At 32.0% G+C, this 12,820-nt stretch overlaps 2 protein-coding genes across 2 annotated transcripts; one reads left to right on the top strand and one right to left on the bottom strand.

Annotated features, from left to right (window-relative positions):
• The first annotated feature begins 793 nt into the window (after nt 1–793).
• LOC149928568 (uncharacterized) lies at nt 794–5,155 on the top strand. The gene is made up of 8 exons (XM_090157925.1): nt 794–2,881; nt 3,334–3,547; nt 3,615–3,797; nt 3,868–3,963; nt 4,027–4,305; nt 4,373–4,617; nt 4,681–4,837; nt 4,898–5,155. The coding sequence occupies exons 1-8, from the start codon at nt 794–796 to the stop codon at nt 5,077–5,079; spliced, it is 3,444 nt and encodes a 1,147-aa protein (XP_090014051.1). The 3' UTR covers nt 5,080–5,155.
• A 1,101-nt stretch (nt 5,156–6,256) lies between these two features.
• Nucleotides 6,257–12,205, bottom strand: LOC149928567 (uncharacterized). Its single transcript, XM_090157924.1, has 4 exons — nt 12,139–12,205; nt 8,034–8,144; nt 6,894–6,967; nt 6,257–6,382 (listed from the first exon to the last, which is right to left on the bottom strand). Exons 1-4 carry the CDS (start codon nt 12,203–12,205, stop codon nt 6,257–6,259), a joined length of 378 nt encoding a protein of 125 aa, XP_090014050.1.
• Between the last annotated feature and the right edge of the window lie 615 nt (nt 12,206–12,820).

Below are 12,820 nucleotides of genomic sequence, written 5' to 3'. Positions count from 1 at the left end.
CACTTTCAGTTATTCATGTTTTTTTGGGAACAATAGTGGCTCCTTATGTAAGAACTGATGTAGTCGAGTAAATATAAATCATTTTTCCCACATTTTAAGTTAATTTCAATTCAATTACATATAAAATTGGGTCTTTCTTATGCGGCACTATCAGTTATTCATGTTTTTTGGGAACATAGTGGCTCCTTATGTCAGAACTGATGTAGTCGAGTAAATATAAATCATTTTTCCCATAGTGTAAGTTAATTTCAATATCAATTACTTATAAAATTGGGTCTTTCTTATGCTGCACTTTCAGTTATTCATGTTTTTTTGGGAACATAGTGGCTCCTTATGTCAGAACTGATGTAGTCGAGTAAATATAAATCATTTTTCCCATAGTGTAAGTTAATTTCAATATCAATTACATATAAAATTGGGTCTTTCTTATGCTGCACTTTCAGTTATTCATGTTTTTTTGGGAACAATAGTGGCTCCTTATGTAAGAACTGATGTAGTCGAGTAAATATAAATCATTTTTCCCACATTTTAAGTGAATTTCAATTCAATTACATATAAAATTGGGTCTTTCTTATGCGGCACTATCAGTTATTCATGTTTTTTGGGAACATAGTGGCTCCTTATGTCAGAACTGATGTAGTCGAGTAAATATAAATCATTTTTCCCACATTTTAAGTTAATTTCAATTCAAATACATCAAAAATTGGGTCTTTCTTATGCGGTACTTTATAGTAAATATTATGTACCAAATAGGTTTTGACTACTCTGTATTTTGGAGCCATCAGTTTTCGTTATGTATAAAATTTCAAAAAGAACGAAGAGAAGAAATATTTCTAATGCTGTTCAAGAACATTTACTTGATACACACAGAAATGTGGCTTATGATGAAAAGGAAGTTGCTGTTTTGAACTTTGAAAAAGATGTGGATAGACAATACATTGATCCAGATGATAATGATTTAATTCAAGATAGTCACTACATTGATCTCGTCGATAATGATTTAATTCAAGAAGATGGAGAAATTGAAACTTCTTCATTTACGGACTCAGCGAACAGTGGAGATGATGTTAAAGATAATTTTGAATATTTTTCTAATGGAAGTGAAAGTCAGTGGAGTTCTACCTCGTGTGGCGAAGCAGAAAATGATGAAAAGTTACAAAGCTATTTAAGAGAATGGGTCTTAACCTTCGGAATTAGTCACGCAGCTTTAAATGGGCTTTTGAAAATATTAAAGCCATTTCATAGTACACTTCCTTTGGATTCAAGGACTATTCTGGATATAAATAGTCAAAAAGCTCTTATTCTTGATAATCTTCAAAATGGGGTTTACTACCATATAGGTCTAGCAGAGGGTTTACAAAGAAAACTTAAATCAGGATTAGAAAACAATACGAAATCATTGACTCTTATCTTTAATATAGATGGGATACCAATTTTCAAAAGTTCAAATGGCCAGTTTTGGCCTATCTTATGCCGCTGTTTAGATACTAAAGATAAATATCCTTTCGTAGTAGGGTTGTTTTATGGCAATGGCAAGCCAAAGCCTTTAGAAAACTATTTAAATAAGTTCGTTTCTGAAATGCAGAAACTGTATACTGATGGACTAGTGTTCAACGAAGTTATGTTTAATTTAAATTCCGTTCTTTTTGTTTGCGACGCTCCTGCGAAGGCATATTTAAAATGCATTAAAAATCACAATGGATATCATGGTTGCGATTATTGCGAACAAAAAGGTTCATATATGGACAAAGTAATATTTAATGAAATGAACGCTGTTTTAAGAACAGATGAACGATTTAGAAACCAATCTCAAATACAACATCATAGTCCGGAAGGCAGATCTCCCTTATTACAGTTACCAATTGACATGATAGCAGCTTTTCCAATTGATTATATACATTTAGTCTGTTTGGGATGCACTCGTCGGATATTAGTCAGCTTAATGAAACCGAAATCAAAAGTGAAACAGAAGTCAATTATTATTGAACAACTGTCAGCCAAGCTTTTAAAAGTCTCTAAGCATACTCCTGTTGAATTTTCACGGAAACCTCGAAGTTTATCAGAAATTGATCGATGGAAAGCCACGGAGTTTAGACAGTTCATATTGTACACAGGATTTTTTATATTTCGAGGCATATTACCAGATAACCTAGTGGACCATTTTCAGTTATTGCACACGGCAATTTACATACTCTGTGGACATAATCCAGAAACAGAGCAAATAAACTACTCAGAGGAACTTCTCCGATCATTTGTCTCTTATGCAAAAAACATATATGGTAAAGGAATATATGTTTATAATATCCATAACCTAATTCATTTGGCTGGACATGCACGAATTTATGGAAGTTTAGAAAACTTTTCAGCTTTTGCTTTTGAATCGTATCTTGGACAACTGAAAAAACTTGTCCGTAGCCCCACTAAACCTCTGCAACAAGTTGTTAATCGACTAACTGAAATAAACAAAATAGATTCAACTGCTGAACTAAATACTAATATAAATAATATGGTAGTAAAATATGAACACAATAATGGACCACAATTACCAAACTGTGAAGGAGCCCAATTTAAGAAACTAATATTTAAGGGTTTCACTTTCACAAGTCATATTGGAGATAACTGTTGTAGTTTCCAAGATGGAAAGATACTAGAGATACACAACATTATTAAGAAAAATACAATTATATATATAATTGGAAAATACTATAAAACCACCACAGATGCATACAAATATCCGTTTTCTTCTTCAAAATTGGGAATAAAAAAAGTGTCGAATCTATCATCGCTAAAATCATGGCCTGCTTCACAAATATTTAAAAAATGTTACTTTATGACTGACACCATAACTTCAGGGATTGCAGTTCCACTACTTCATATTAACTAAGAGTGGAGGTTAGTAAATCACTTGCTACTGCTAATGTGATAATAATTAAACGGAATTTTTTATTTGAGTAATTCACGATATCTGATAACTAAAGATTTAACTTCCCTTTAATTTGGAATTTTGCTTGCTATGCTTTCTTGTCTTTGATAATTTCTAAGATTTTGCTGTTGCTAATTAATTTGAAAGTTGTAAATTTTTAAGTTTTACCTAATTGCTTTTACTATTTTTAGGACTGGTTATTTAGAAAATGTTTATGGTTGTGGAGTTTGTTGAAAAAACGTCCAGTGGTGATATCGAAAATTTAACTTCCCTTTAATTTGGAATTTTGCTTGCTATGCTTTCTTGTCTTTGATAATTTTTAAAATTTTGCTGTTGCTAATTAATTTGAAAGTTGTAAATTTTGAAGTTTTACCTAATTGCTTTTACTATTTTTAGGACTGGTTATTTAGAAAATGTTTATGGTTGTGGAGTTTGTTGAAAAAACGTCCAGTGGTGATATCGAATGCGGTATTATCAACAAAAAATGGCTTGATGCAAGTCGAAAAAAGTGTTTCTGGCCTCCATATCGCTCTGCAGATAGACAAGTGAAAGCTATTCTCAATTCTGAAAGCCCGACTGATAAGTGGAACAAGTTTGGCGTTAGCAGAGTTTTTTATTCAACCGGTATGATATATCAATATGTTTTCGAATTGGAATTAAAATAAAATAATTTTTTAATGTTTTATACTAGATGATTATAAAACTGCCGAGAAAAAAGCCCAACAAAGCGAGACAATTTCTGATGTAGCTACGGACTGTGGAGATTCTGAAACGAATATTGGTATCTCAAATAAAAGGAAAAGGAAGAGTGGAGCTATTCACTCAATTTCTAAAGAAAAAAGCAATTTTTTCAATGTTAGCAGTGATGATGAAGGTACAATTTTTTTTAATTTATTTATAGTATATAGTTAATTGTATTTTTATTTGCTTTTACAATACATTAGCAAATCAACGACAGCAATTGAAAGATTTACATCTGCCAAGCATCGGAAGTTTTCCATCTAGCAATAACAACTCAACATTACCTCTTTCTGCCTCAAGTGTGTACACAATTTTTTTTAAATATATCAATTGAAATTTAATTTTGCTATTTCTTATTTCAGTGGAGTTTGAATCGACTATAAATCAATCAGTTACAGATTTAAATCTTCAGGCTGAAAATAGTAGTAATCTCAATGGTCATAAGGTCATTGGCAAACAGTCAAAAGGCACGCCATCAAAGATAGCTGTTTCAAAGAATCATCTAAATGGAGACGATGTTTGCCCCGCTAATAGTTCAGTTGAAATGAATTGCACTCAACAATCAACAATTTTCCCATCTCCAAAAGAGTCCCGTAACGTGACGACGGCCAGTTTTAGTGGATATAAATCTACAATCAACTGTAAGTAAAAGCTCTATCATGTTTATCGCATTATATAACCAAATTAAAATGAAAAAAAATATTTCAGGTGAACCAAGTCTTCTTGATATCGTTCGAAGCATACAATCCTTCCAAGAAAAACTTATGCGAGAAGTTCAAGAAATTAAAACTCAAACTATGGCAAATGCAAGAATGCTCAATAAGCTTGTAGTTGAAAATGATCCAAAACATTCTAAGCTGGACGTTGATAATCTTAATTTACCTGTAGATTGTCAGTCTTCCATGGATAACTTGGAAGAGTTTCTTATGGATAAGAAAAACCAAATTATATTGGTTAGTACCTTTAATTGAACTTTTCAAGTAAAGCAAATGTATATAAAATTATTGTTTTTGTAGATTTCATTTCTAGGAGGGTTAGGCGGAAAAAACTTAGGAGATGGCACAAGGAGAATTTTATCAACCATATTGAGTGACAAATTAGCCCAAAATTACAATTGGGCAGGACACGGAAAGATGTCGTTTAAGTCCTTAATGACGAAAGATATGATTATAAGCAAGTGCTTACACTCATTTGAATTTTAAAAACCATTCATTAAAACATAACATATTTAAGGTGCTGTAAGAGTAAACAACTGCTTCAGGAAAGCACAGGAATCGGAAATTGAAGAAATAATAAAAGAATGGTTAAAACATGCTTATACACGAATAACCAAAAAAGGAAAGGCCAAAGGAAAAACCAATAAAGAAAGCAGTACGGTTGACCATAACAAAGATAATTCAACTAGCAACATTTAAATGAGCAACTAATCACATAAATATAATTTGTATGTTTAATTTCAATACAAATTTGTTAAAACCGAATAAAATTTTCCAAACGAATTGAGATTTAGTTGTTTAATTGCTCCTATTTTATCAAAGTAGTTTCGAATACACGTAATTTTTGGGGGTTTGGTAAGTGTAGGAATGATGTTCGGATACGTGCTATATTGGTATTTATACACGTGTATATTTGGTGGTGTATCACGTGTATATTTGGTTTTGTATCACGTGTAATAGGGGTGGAATTAACGGGCATTTATTGTTTATACCTAGGTAAAAGAAACGTGGTTAGAGACGTTACTATTTTGTAGTTGAACACGTGTTTTCTTTGTTTTCAAACACGTGAAAGAAACGTGGTCAGGATGTGTGTGGAAACGTAATGCACGCGGCCAAAGTTTACGTGCCAAACACGTTAACTGTCTACGTTAATTGTTCGTCTTTTAAACTCGTTGTAAACACGTGTTTTTGCTACCTGGGATAGTTAAATTTCCTTAGATAGGAGGAACGATATATTAACCAAATTACGTTTTTATGGTGCCCGTTATAGAAACCCGTGAGTTTAGAATTTATAGAGGTTGGTCTTGGCTTATTCGAAATCATAACATTTACTTGAGACCATTTGTTCTTGATATGTTAGAAAATTAAAGATATGCTGGAGGGAAAGCTCTTTGCAAAACGCGTCAAAGTAAAAATGAGCAACAATTTTATATCTTGGACATTTTCAGGCGTCGAACGAGGAACCCACAAAATTATAAAATATTACTTTAAGCCTTAGCATTTAAGCATCAATTAAGGATAGATATTTCTTTATTTTTAATAGTGCACAAAGACGACCCCTAAAATATGTAGAAAAAATTGATTTCGGCGATAGATTGATCCTCATTCCAAACTACACACGGAATTCGTCTTTCATTAGCGTCACTTAATTATAATGTAAATTGATAAAGAACATGACTATATGGGAAATCCGAAAGTAGGAGTTAGACCTATAATAAAATAATTTGATAAATCATTTATATCCTTTTTGCCCGACGTTGAAATTTCATGGACTTAAGAAATCAAACTAATGTACCTAGAAGGGCAACCACTAGAGTTACTTTAAAATAAATCGTGTTTATAAGATAAAAAATATTTATAGTTAAAATGTGTAAATTCATATTACCTCTGACGAAACATGGTTACATAACCAATTTCTAATTTCATTCACTGTGGCGTTCTCATGTTTCTCCTTAAATTCCTCGCCTAAATATTGTTTACAATTTGCTATTGCATCTTTTAACTAAAAATATTAAAAAAGATAATTTAGATTTTTAAGAAATCATCGCATATACAAACAATTCAAACATTTTTCGAGCTCAATTTTAATAAAACATTTCTCATTTTTATTGTTTACCTTTTCCTAAGAACTTTAATTTCATAAATCTAAATTCATTAAGTTAGGCTTTTCGTAAATGAACCGACAGTGGGATCAAAATTGTATATCTTCATATAAATTACTTTATTAGATAAACCATAAGATAATTGGCAAATTCTACATGTAAACATATATAAACTACCACAATTTTAGTTAACTTACGCCGCCATTATATGGCGTTTTCTCCTACGAGCCAGTTAGCGCTAAAATACCCACAATTTCATATCGGACTTTTGGTTTCAAAATATTATTTTGAAGTCAGATAAGACTTTTCTAGTATCCTATTCTGAAATTTATTCCCATTTTTTGGATTAACATTAATAACTTCATCATTTACTTCAGGTTTTTATATTAAATTAGAATGAGCAAATCATACTTTATGTTTTGAAGAAGAAGCTCGGCATTCTAGGTAGTTTTTCGTGGCGCTTTCGTTGGTGGATGTAAGACCCTCTATATTGTAATAACAAAAATTTAGAGAAAATATGATTATTTTATGGATGATACTGTCATTTATGCAGAAATTACGTAACACAATTAGCAGAGATGACCGGTTATAATAATGCTTAATATGAATTATAAATTGATCAAATATAAGTCAATTTTATAATAATTGAGGGATGTCAAAATAATTTATTGCGAAATCGAGGATTCTGGGGTAATTTTTTTCAGGTTGAGGAGAGTTTAACGGAAAGCTCTATTTTGATATTCAAATTTTAAATACTTCTCAATAAAAACATTACTTGAATTTTGTGTTTGCCTATTCAAAAAGATTCCCATGTACGCGTTCAACCACACCGAGTAACGGCAAACGACGGCAAGGCGACGAACCGTTAATGCTAAGGAGCTACAATGGTGGGACATAAATATATTTTTAAATTATTTGAAAAGCTGTACACTAGTTACATGTTTCCTTCATTTTTCTTAAAATAATTCAATTGTATCGTGATCAATTTTCACCTATGTTCCTCCGTGTTCATTCTTTATTTTTAATTATTACATGCCGATTAGATGACGCTCTTAGGCTTTGATTTATCGTCTTTTGTTTATTTCCATACAACAACAACAATAAGGGTGAAATTAAATAAATTCACAATGATATTAAGATATTTATTTTCATTCCAAACTTTCAAGATTTTGCGATAGTTTTAAGACCTTAAATTAGCTATATACAGAATTATAGTTTGGCGCTTTGGATAACTACTTGAGGGTTACCATTAATTATTTTGAAAAAGAAATATATTTTAATACTACGATGCGTGAGTTATGGGTTTTTTTTCTTTTTTTGGCTGCACCCATACGGGACAACCACGATCTTGGAAAACCATCTTCCTTATACTGGCGTATGGGCCATAACCTACTTTAAAACATAAATTTATCTTCGAAAATTTAAATTCCTACATTCTGATGATACTAAGGGTTTAAAAACGGCATGCCTTTAAATTGCGAATGTTTACTCGAAACGTTATAATATTTATTTTTATACGTGATCAAATAGGAATTAAGATACAATACTCACGACAACTGATAAATGTAATTCTCTTCGCCATTTGGGTTAAACTCACAACATTTTCGTCATCAGCTCTAGTGACGGGAAGTGCCAAACCAAGCAATAGAATAAAAGCGAAGCCTATCAGTAAGTTGGAAAAATGAATCGGGAACATTTTATCGAATAAAAATCTTGAAAGAGGAGCGTCGATAGGAGCGAAATCTGTACGTTAAATATTAAAAGTGAAATTGCGAATGCATATCTTGAATTCAAACCTATAGAGTGCTTCGCAAGTGCATAAAATTAATGAGGGAGTTGCTGAAACCATACAGAAAATTATAGTGTAAGAGCGCCAGATTCGTGCGATGCGTGAGGAATTTTCTGGGGTACTCTATCATTAAATCCCTTACAACGCTGGTTTGGTTTTACGCACAACCCCCTCCAATTAAATTGTTTTTCGTTTTATCAAGGTAAATGAAGCTATGGCTTCAACGCACATGCTTACGTGTACATTTGAATTAAAGGTTGTGGAAAAATTTATTCGGTAAGGATCCGCCCTTTTAAATCCGGCTGTCTGGACGCGATTTGGCCCGTCTTTAACTAGCTAGACTATAATTTTGCTTATGACACATTACAATCTCGTACGGTCCTGTTTAAAAATAACTTATTTTAAAGATTTACTACCATAAATTTAAGTAACTAAGTTCCAAATATTTTTGTAATTCTTGTTAATTTAAATGCCGTTTGTATTATAGCTTGAATACGATTTAAAAAATGTAGACTGCAAAAAAATCAATTTGCCTAGAATACTATTTCTACTGACCTCACCAGCACTAGCCGGGCAAGTGGTTCGATTCACCTGGACGTGCGTGTAAAAGGTATGTTCTTAACGGTCTACCACTCAGGAGTAAGGATGCAGGTTCGGATGCGCAGCACCCCCCCCCCCCGCCCCATATCCCCAAATGGAGGTTGAGAAGCGGAAAAACTTCGCCTATATACTTTTCAAACCTTATAGCTTTTCAACCGCTCATTGTAATTATTGTACATGCAAAATGGATTTTTTGAAATACTGAACCATGACAAATACCTGAACTCAAGTGAAGTTACAGCCTATTTCGCTTAGATCCGAAGATATCGATCGTCGACGATTGGCAAAACCTTACTATATTCAATGAGAAAAAATAAAGCTATTTTCTTAAAATTTATATTCGAAATATTACCCGAAATGCAAAATCATCAATTATTCTAAATACAATTTTAATGGTATATTCATCTAAAATAAGTGAGGAGAATTTCCAATATTGATCAAATTTAGTTGCAAAGTTGGTGGAAAATTTTGACAAATAAAGCCCAACATTCGTGTAATTGTGGTGCAAATTTATTCTTATTTTGTATAAATACTTAATCATTTTTGGAAAAATAGTTTTCTCGGTGAGTCGTAATATTTAAGCAAAATTTTAAAGTACATATTTTTAAATTGATCAAATATTTGGACCAAAATGCACGATGTTTTATACAATTTGGTAAAATAGCCGTCTTATTTGGGAATCCTAGCTGACCAATTTCGGTTTAATAGACCACCAAAGTTAAACAGAGATCTTTCCGAAGCTTAACGACATTTCAAGCAACGAGAGCTGACCCTTCGTACAATTTTCGTAACATATTAACCCGCTTTTGGAATAAAAGTCGTCGGATAAAACCAATTAGTCGTAGTTATTATCTTATTTGAGCAAAAACTAGACCAATTTTGGAAAAAAAGGTCGTACATGTGAGCACTAAATCAGCCTCACTTTAATTCTGTACCCCTAGTTAAAAGAGTGTTTTGCTAATTTTGCTATAACGTAAGATAAATTTTAACGGTATGTATACAGGTTTTCTACTATATTAAATCATTTGAACTCAAATATACACTATTCTTTATTGACATTCAAATATCTTCCCCCTTTAAGACAATAGATATATACGTATAACCTAAATATACAGTATTCTTAAATGACATTTATTTGTCTTCCCCCTTTAAGACAATAGATTTACATTTAACCTTAATACACAGTATTCTTAAGAGGAATTTACATATCTTCCCCCTTTAAGATAATAGATTTACATATAACCTTAATACATAGTATTCTTTAATGACATTTATTTATCTTCCCCCTTTAAGACAATAGATTTACATATAACCTTAGTACACAGTAGTGTTGTTAATTTTCCTGAATAATAAAATGCGGAAAATTTTCCAGAAAAGTTTCCGGAAAATTTTCTGCAAATCGGAAAAATAAAAATTTTAAACATAAATTACCTTTTAAGGGTTTTTAATGTTTTTAACTTTTTATCGATATAAAATGTCTAATATCAGTAAACATACTACAAAACATTAATAGCGTAACATTGTAATCAGTTTAAATTAGTCTAGAGGTTTAGTTTTACTTTCAGATTCGAAAAAATGAGGCGAAAATACCGCTTTATTTCAATTTGTAAACAATATATTAGACTAATCACGGAATGAAAACTTTTTTTATTTTTTTCGGAAAAATACGGAAAATTTCCCGACTTACAACACTAGTACACAGTATTCTTAAATGACATTTATTTATCTTTCCCCTTTAAGATAATAGATTTATATATAACCTAAATATACAGTATACTTTAATGACATTTTTCTTTTTGCTTTAAGATAAAAGATTTACTATGTTGACAACTTATCTGAACTTATTCTAAAGACAATCACTTTTGGCAAGCTCATGTTTGTATTGGGTTTTTAACACTTCCGTACAACATTCCTGTTAATGAAATATTGTTAATTATTATTATTGTTGTTGTCTAATTTTAAGAAACTGTATAAGTACTTACGTATCCTATACTGATTTTTACCGTTATTCTGAATTCCATAAAAAGGATGTTTTGTAATTAGGGCTTCCCTATTATGATAATATTATTTAGTCGATGGGTACCTAAATTGGTAATGTGATATTTATATAAAAAACCTAATATTTAACTACTAATTCATGAAATAAATACACTGATGTCTTCGTGTAATATTCTGACCTCTTTGGATTTATTTGCTCAAGAAAATAGGGTAGGACCTTTTGGTTAATTATTTTGTTAAAAGCATCAGAAAATCCTGGGATAACATATGATCTAGGGACTCCAGTGTTTCCAGAATTGAAGCTGACATTCTGTGGCGCAAAACAAGCTTGAAATTGAGATGTAGTAAACTAACTTAAACTAAAATTAATTTTATACGAAATTAGAAACACCCGGAGGTATGTTTATCTTTAATTGAAAACACCTTTCTGAATTTCTCCTTTCAGAAAAATCAACAATTGAATTTTATGTCTCCAATTTTTTTCTACTGGTTTTTAATTTTCCTTCAGAATGGGGTTAAGTTATGCTCTATTAGTAGGCAATCCGCCACTTAAGTCAGGATCCATCAGATACACTATCCAACACTTGAAACTATTTTAATTTAGATATTTGGAAAAAGACATTCAAGTTATTGTTTTTATTAAATCGTCTTTACAAGTCCTTTTCGGACAATTGAAACCTTATTTAGATCTATTACAAGTAACGGGGTAGTTCATATTGTAAACATTTCAATACTGTTACAAAAATTGACTGATTTAAACAAATACATCTTAAATTAGTTTAACACCCGCAGATTAGAAATACAAGTGTTTTTATTAAACAAATCGGCGTTATATTATTTAATGTCGCATATTCTATGATTTACAATGACATCGTCTTTGTTATTTAGTCAATAGAGTAATATAGTCGTGACGTATAACGACGTCATCGATAATTTCGCCTATAGAAAAACAACTGCCCTCAAAATGGCGGCCATAGCCCAAAGCTACAGAATGATACTAATCTATATTCTTAAATAGAGAAACTATCAAGTTTTTTCCCGGGTTTCAATGAATATCATTCGTTCAATTCCATAATATCATAACAATTATGGTGACTAACAAACTTAGTAAATTGAGTTAATTGGCCACATCAAATCAATTGGTTTTTTACACTAAATAGTAAATCGTTATCCGAAACTTAAACGCTAAAGAAATAACATGTTTTAAACGTTACACAATCTTTTCAATATCTCTGAATGTTTAATTCAGATTATTGTGTTAAGTTCTACATTCGTCCGTTTTCTGCATGACCCCGCAAGTAAGAACGGAAACGACTTCTTGCTTCGGCGCTACCATTCGCAGGGCCGTCTTTATAGCTGTGGGGGGCCTTGGACAAACCAATTTTGGGGCCCCTTACTACGATACTACTCATTAGGGTGGAGTGGAAATGGCAAAAATAATTTTTTCTTCGAATTTTAATAAGCTAGATATGTCAAAAGTTGCCAATACATCAATAGAAGACCGTGAAAAAATAAAAAAAATATAAACAATTGTTTGACCTCCCTTCTCAATTTTTGATTTTACACATTACTACGCGACATTACTACTAGTCATCTTAAAACTCATTTAATGCAATCAAATGCTTTGATTGTTTTAGTATCTCTTGTTTTGAAAGTCAGTTACATGGCGAATTGAGAAAAGTCACGTTTCGACTCGAACGTCGGCATTTGCTGTCGAGAAGCGATGCGTGCACGGATGAAGCCATCTCGCGATTTCTGTCCACAAACAGCTTTAGCCCCCTCGGCCACCAGCTTCACGTGTCTTTCCACACCCTGTGTATGGCAGGCGAAGTTTGGGAAGATGACATTTGAAGTCACCTCCGTCATGATGAGATCCCTGAGCTCAGCGTCGGCGCTTGCCTTATTTACTAGAGGTTCGGAGATAGGACAGACTACCCAGTCGATCATGTCG

Source organism: Leiobunum rupestre, chromosome 9, assembly GCF_980474605.1.
Source record: "Leiobunum rupestre chromosome 9, qqLeiRupe1.1.hap1, whole genome shotgun sequence".
NCBI classification, from domain to species: domain Eukaryota; kingdom Metazoa; phylum Arthropoda; class Arachnida; order Opiliones; family Sclerosomatidae; genus Leiobunum; species Leiobunum rupestre.
The sequence above is the reverse complement of the archived record's forward strand: the minus strand, read 5'-3'. Positions and strand labels throughout refer to the sequence as shown.

Excerpts from the sequence above, each read along its gene's own strand:
- LOC149928568 (XM_090157925.1), top strand. The coding sequence starts at position 794 with ATGTATAAAATTTCAAAAAGAACGAAGAGAAGAAATATTTCTAATGCT. Across the intron at positions 3,798-3,867 it reads TGTTAGCAGTGATGATGAAG|CAAATCAACGACAGCAATTG; the intron begins GTACAATTTTTT and ends ACAATACATTAG. Across the intron at positions 3,964-4,026 it reads ATTACCTCTTTCTGCCTCAA|TGGAGTTTGAATCGACTATA; the intron begins GTGTGTACACAA and ends TTCTTATTTCAG.
- LOC149928567 (XM_090157924.1), bottom strand. The coding sequence starts at position 12,205 with ATGGTAGCGCCGAAGCAAGAAGTCGTTTCCGTTCTTACTTGCGGGGTC. Across the intron at positions 8,145-12,138 it reads CATGCAGAAAACGGACGAAT|GCTTCGCTTTTATTCTATTG; the intron begins GTAGAACTTAAC and ends ACTTACTGATAG. Across the intron at positions 6,968-8,033 it reads AATTACATTTATCAGTTGTC|AGGGTCTTACATCCACCAAC; the intron begins GTGAGTATTGTA and ends ATTACAATATAG.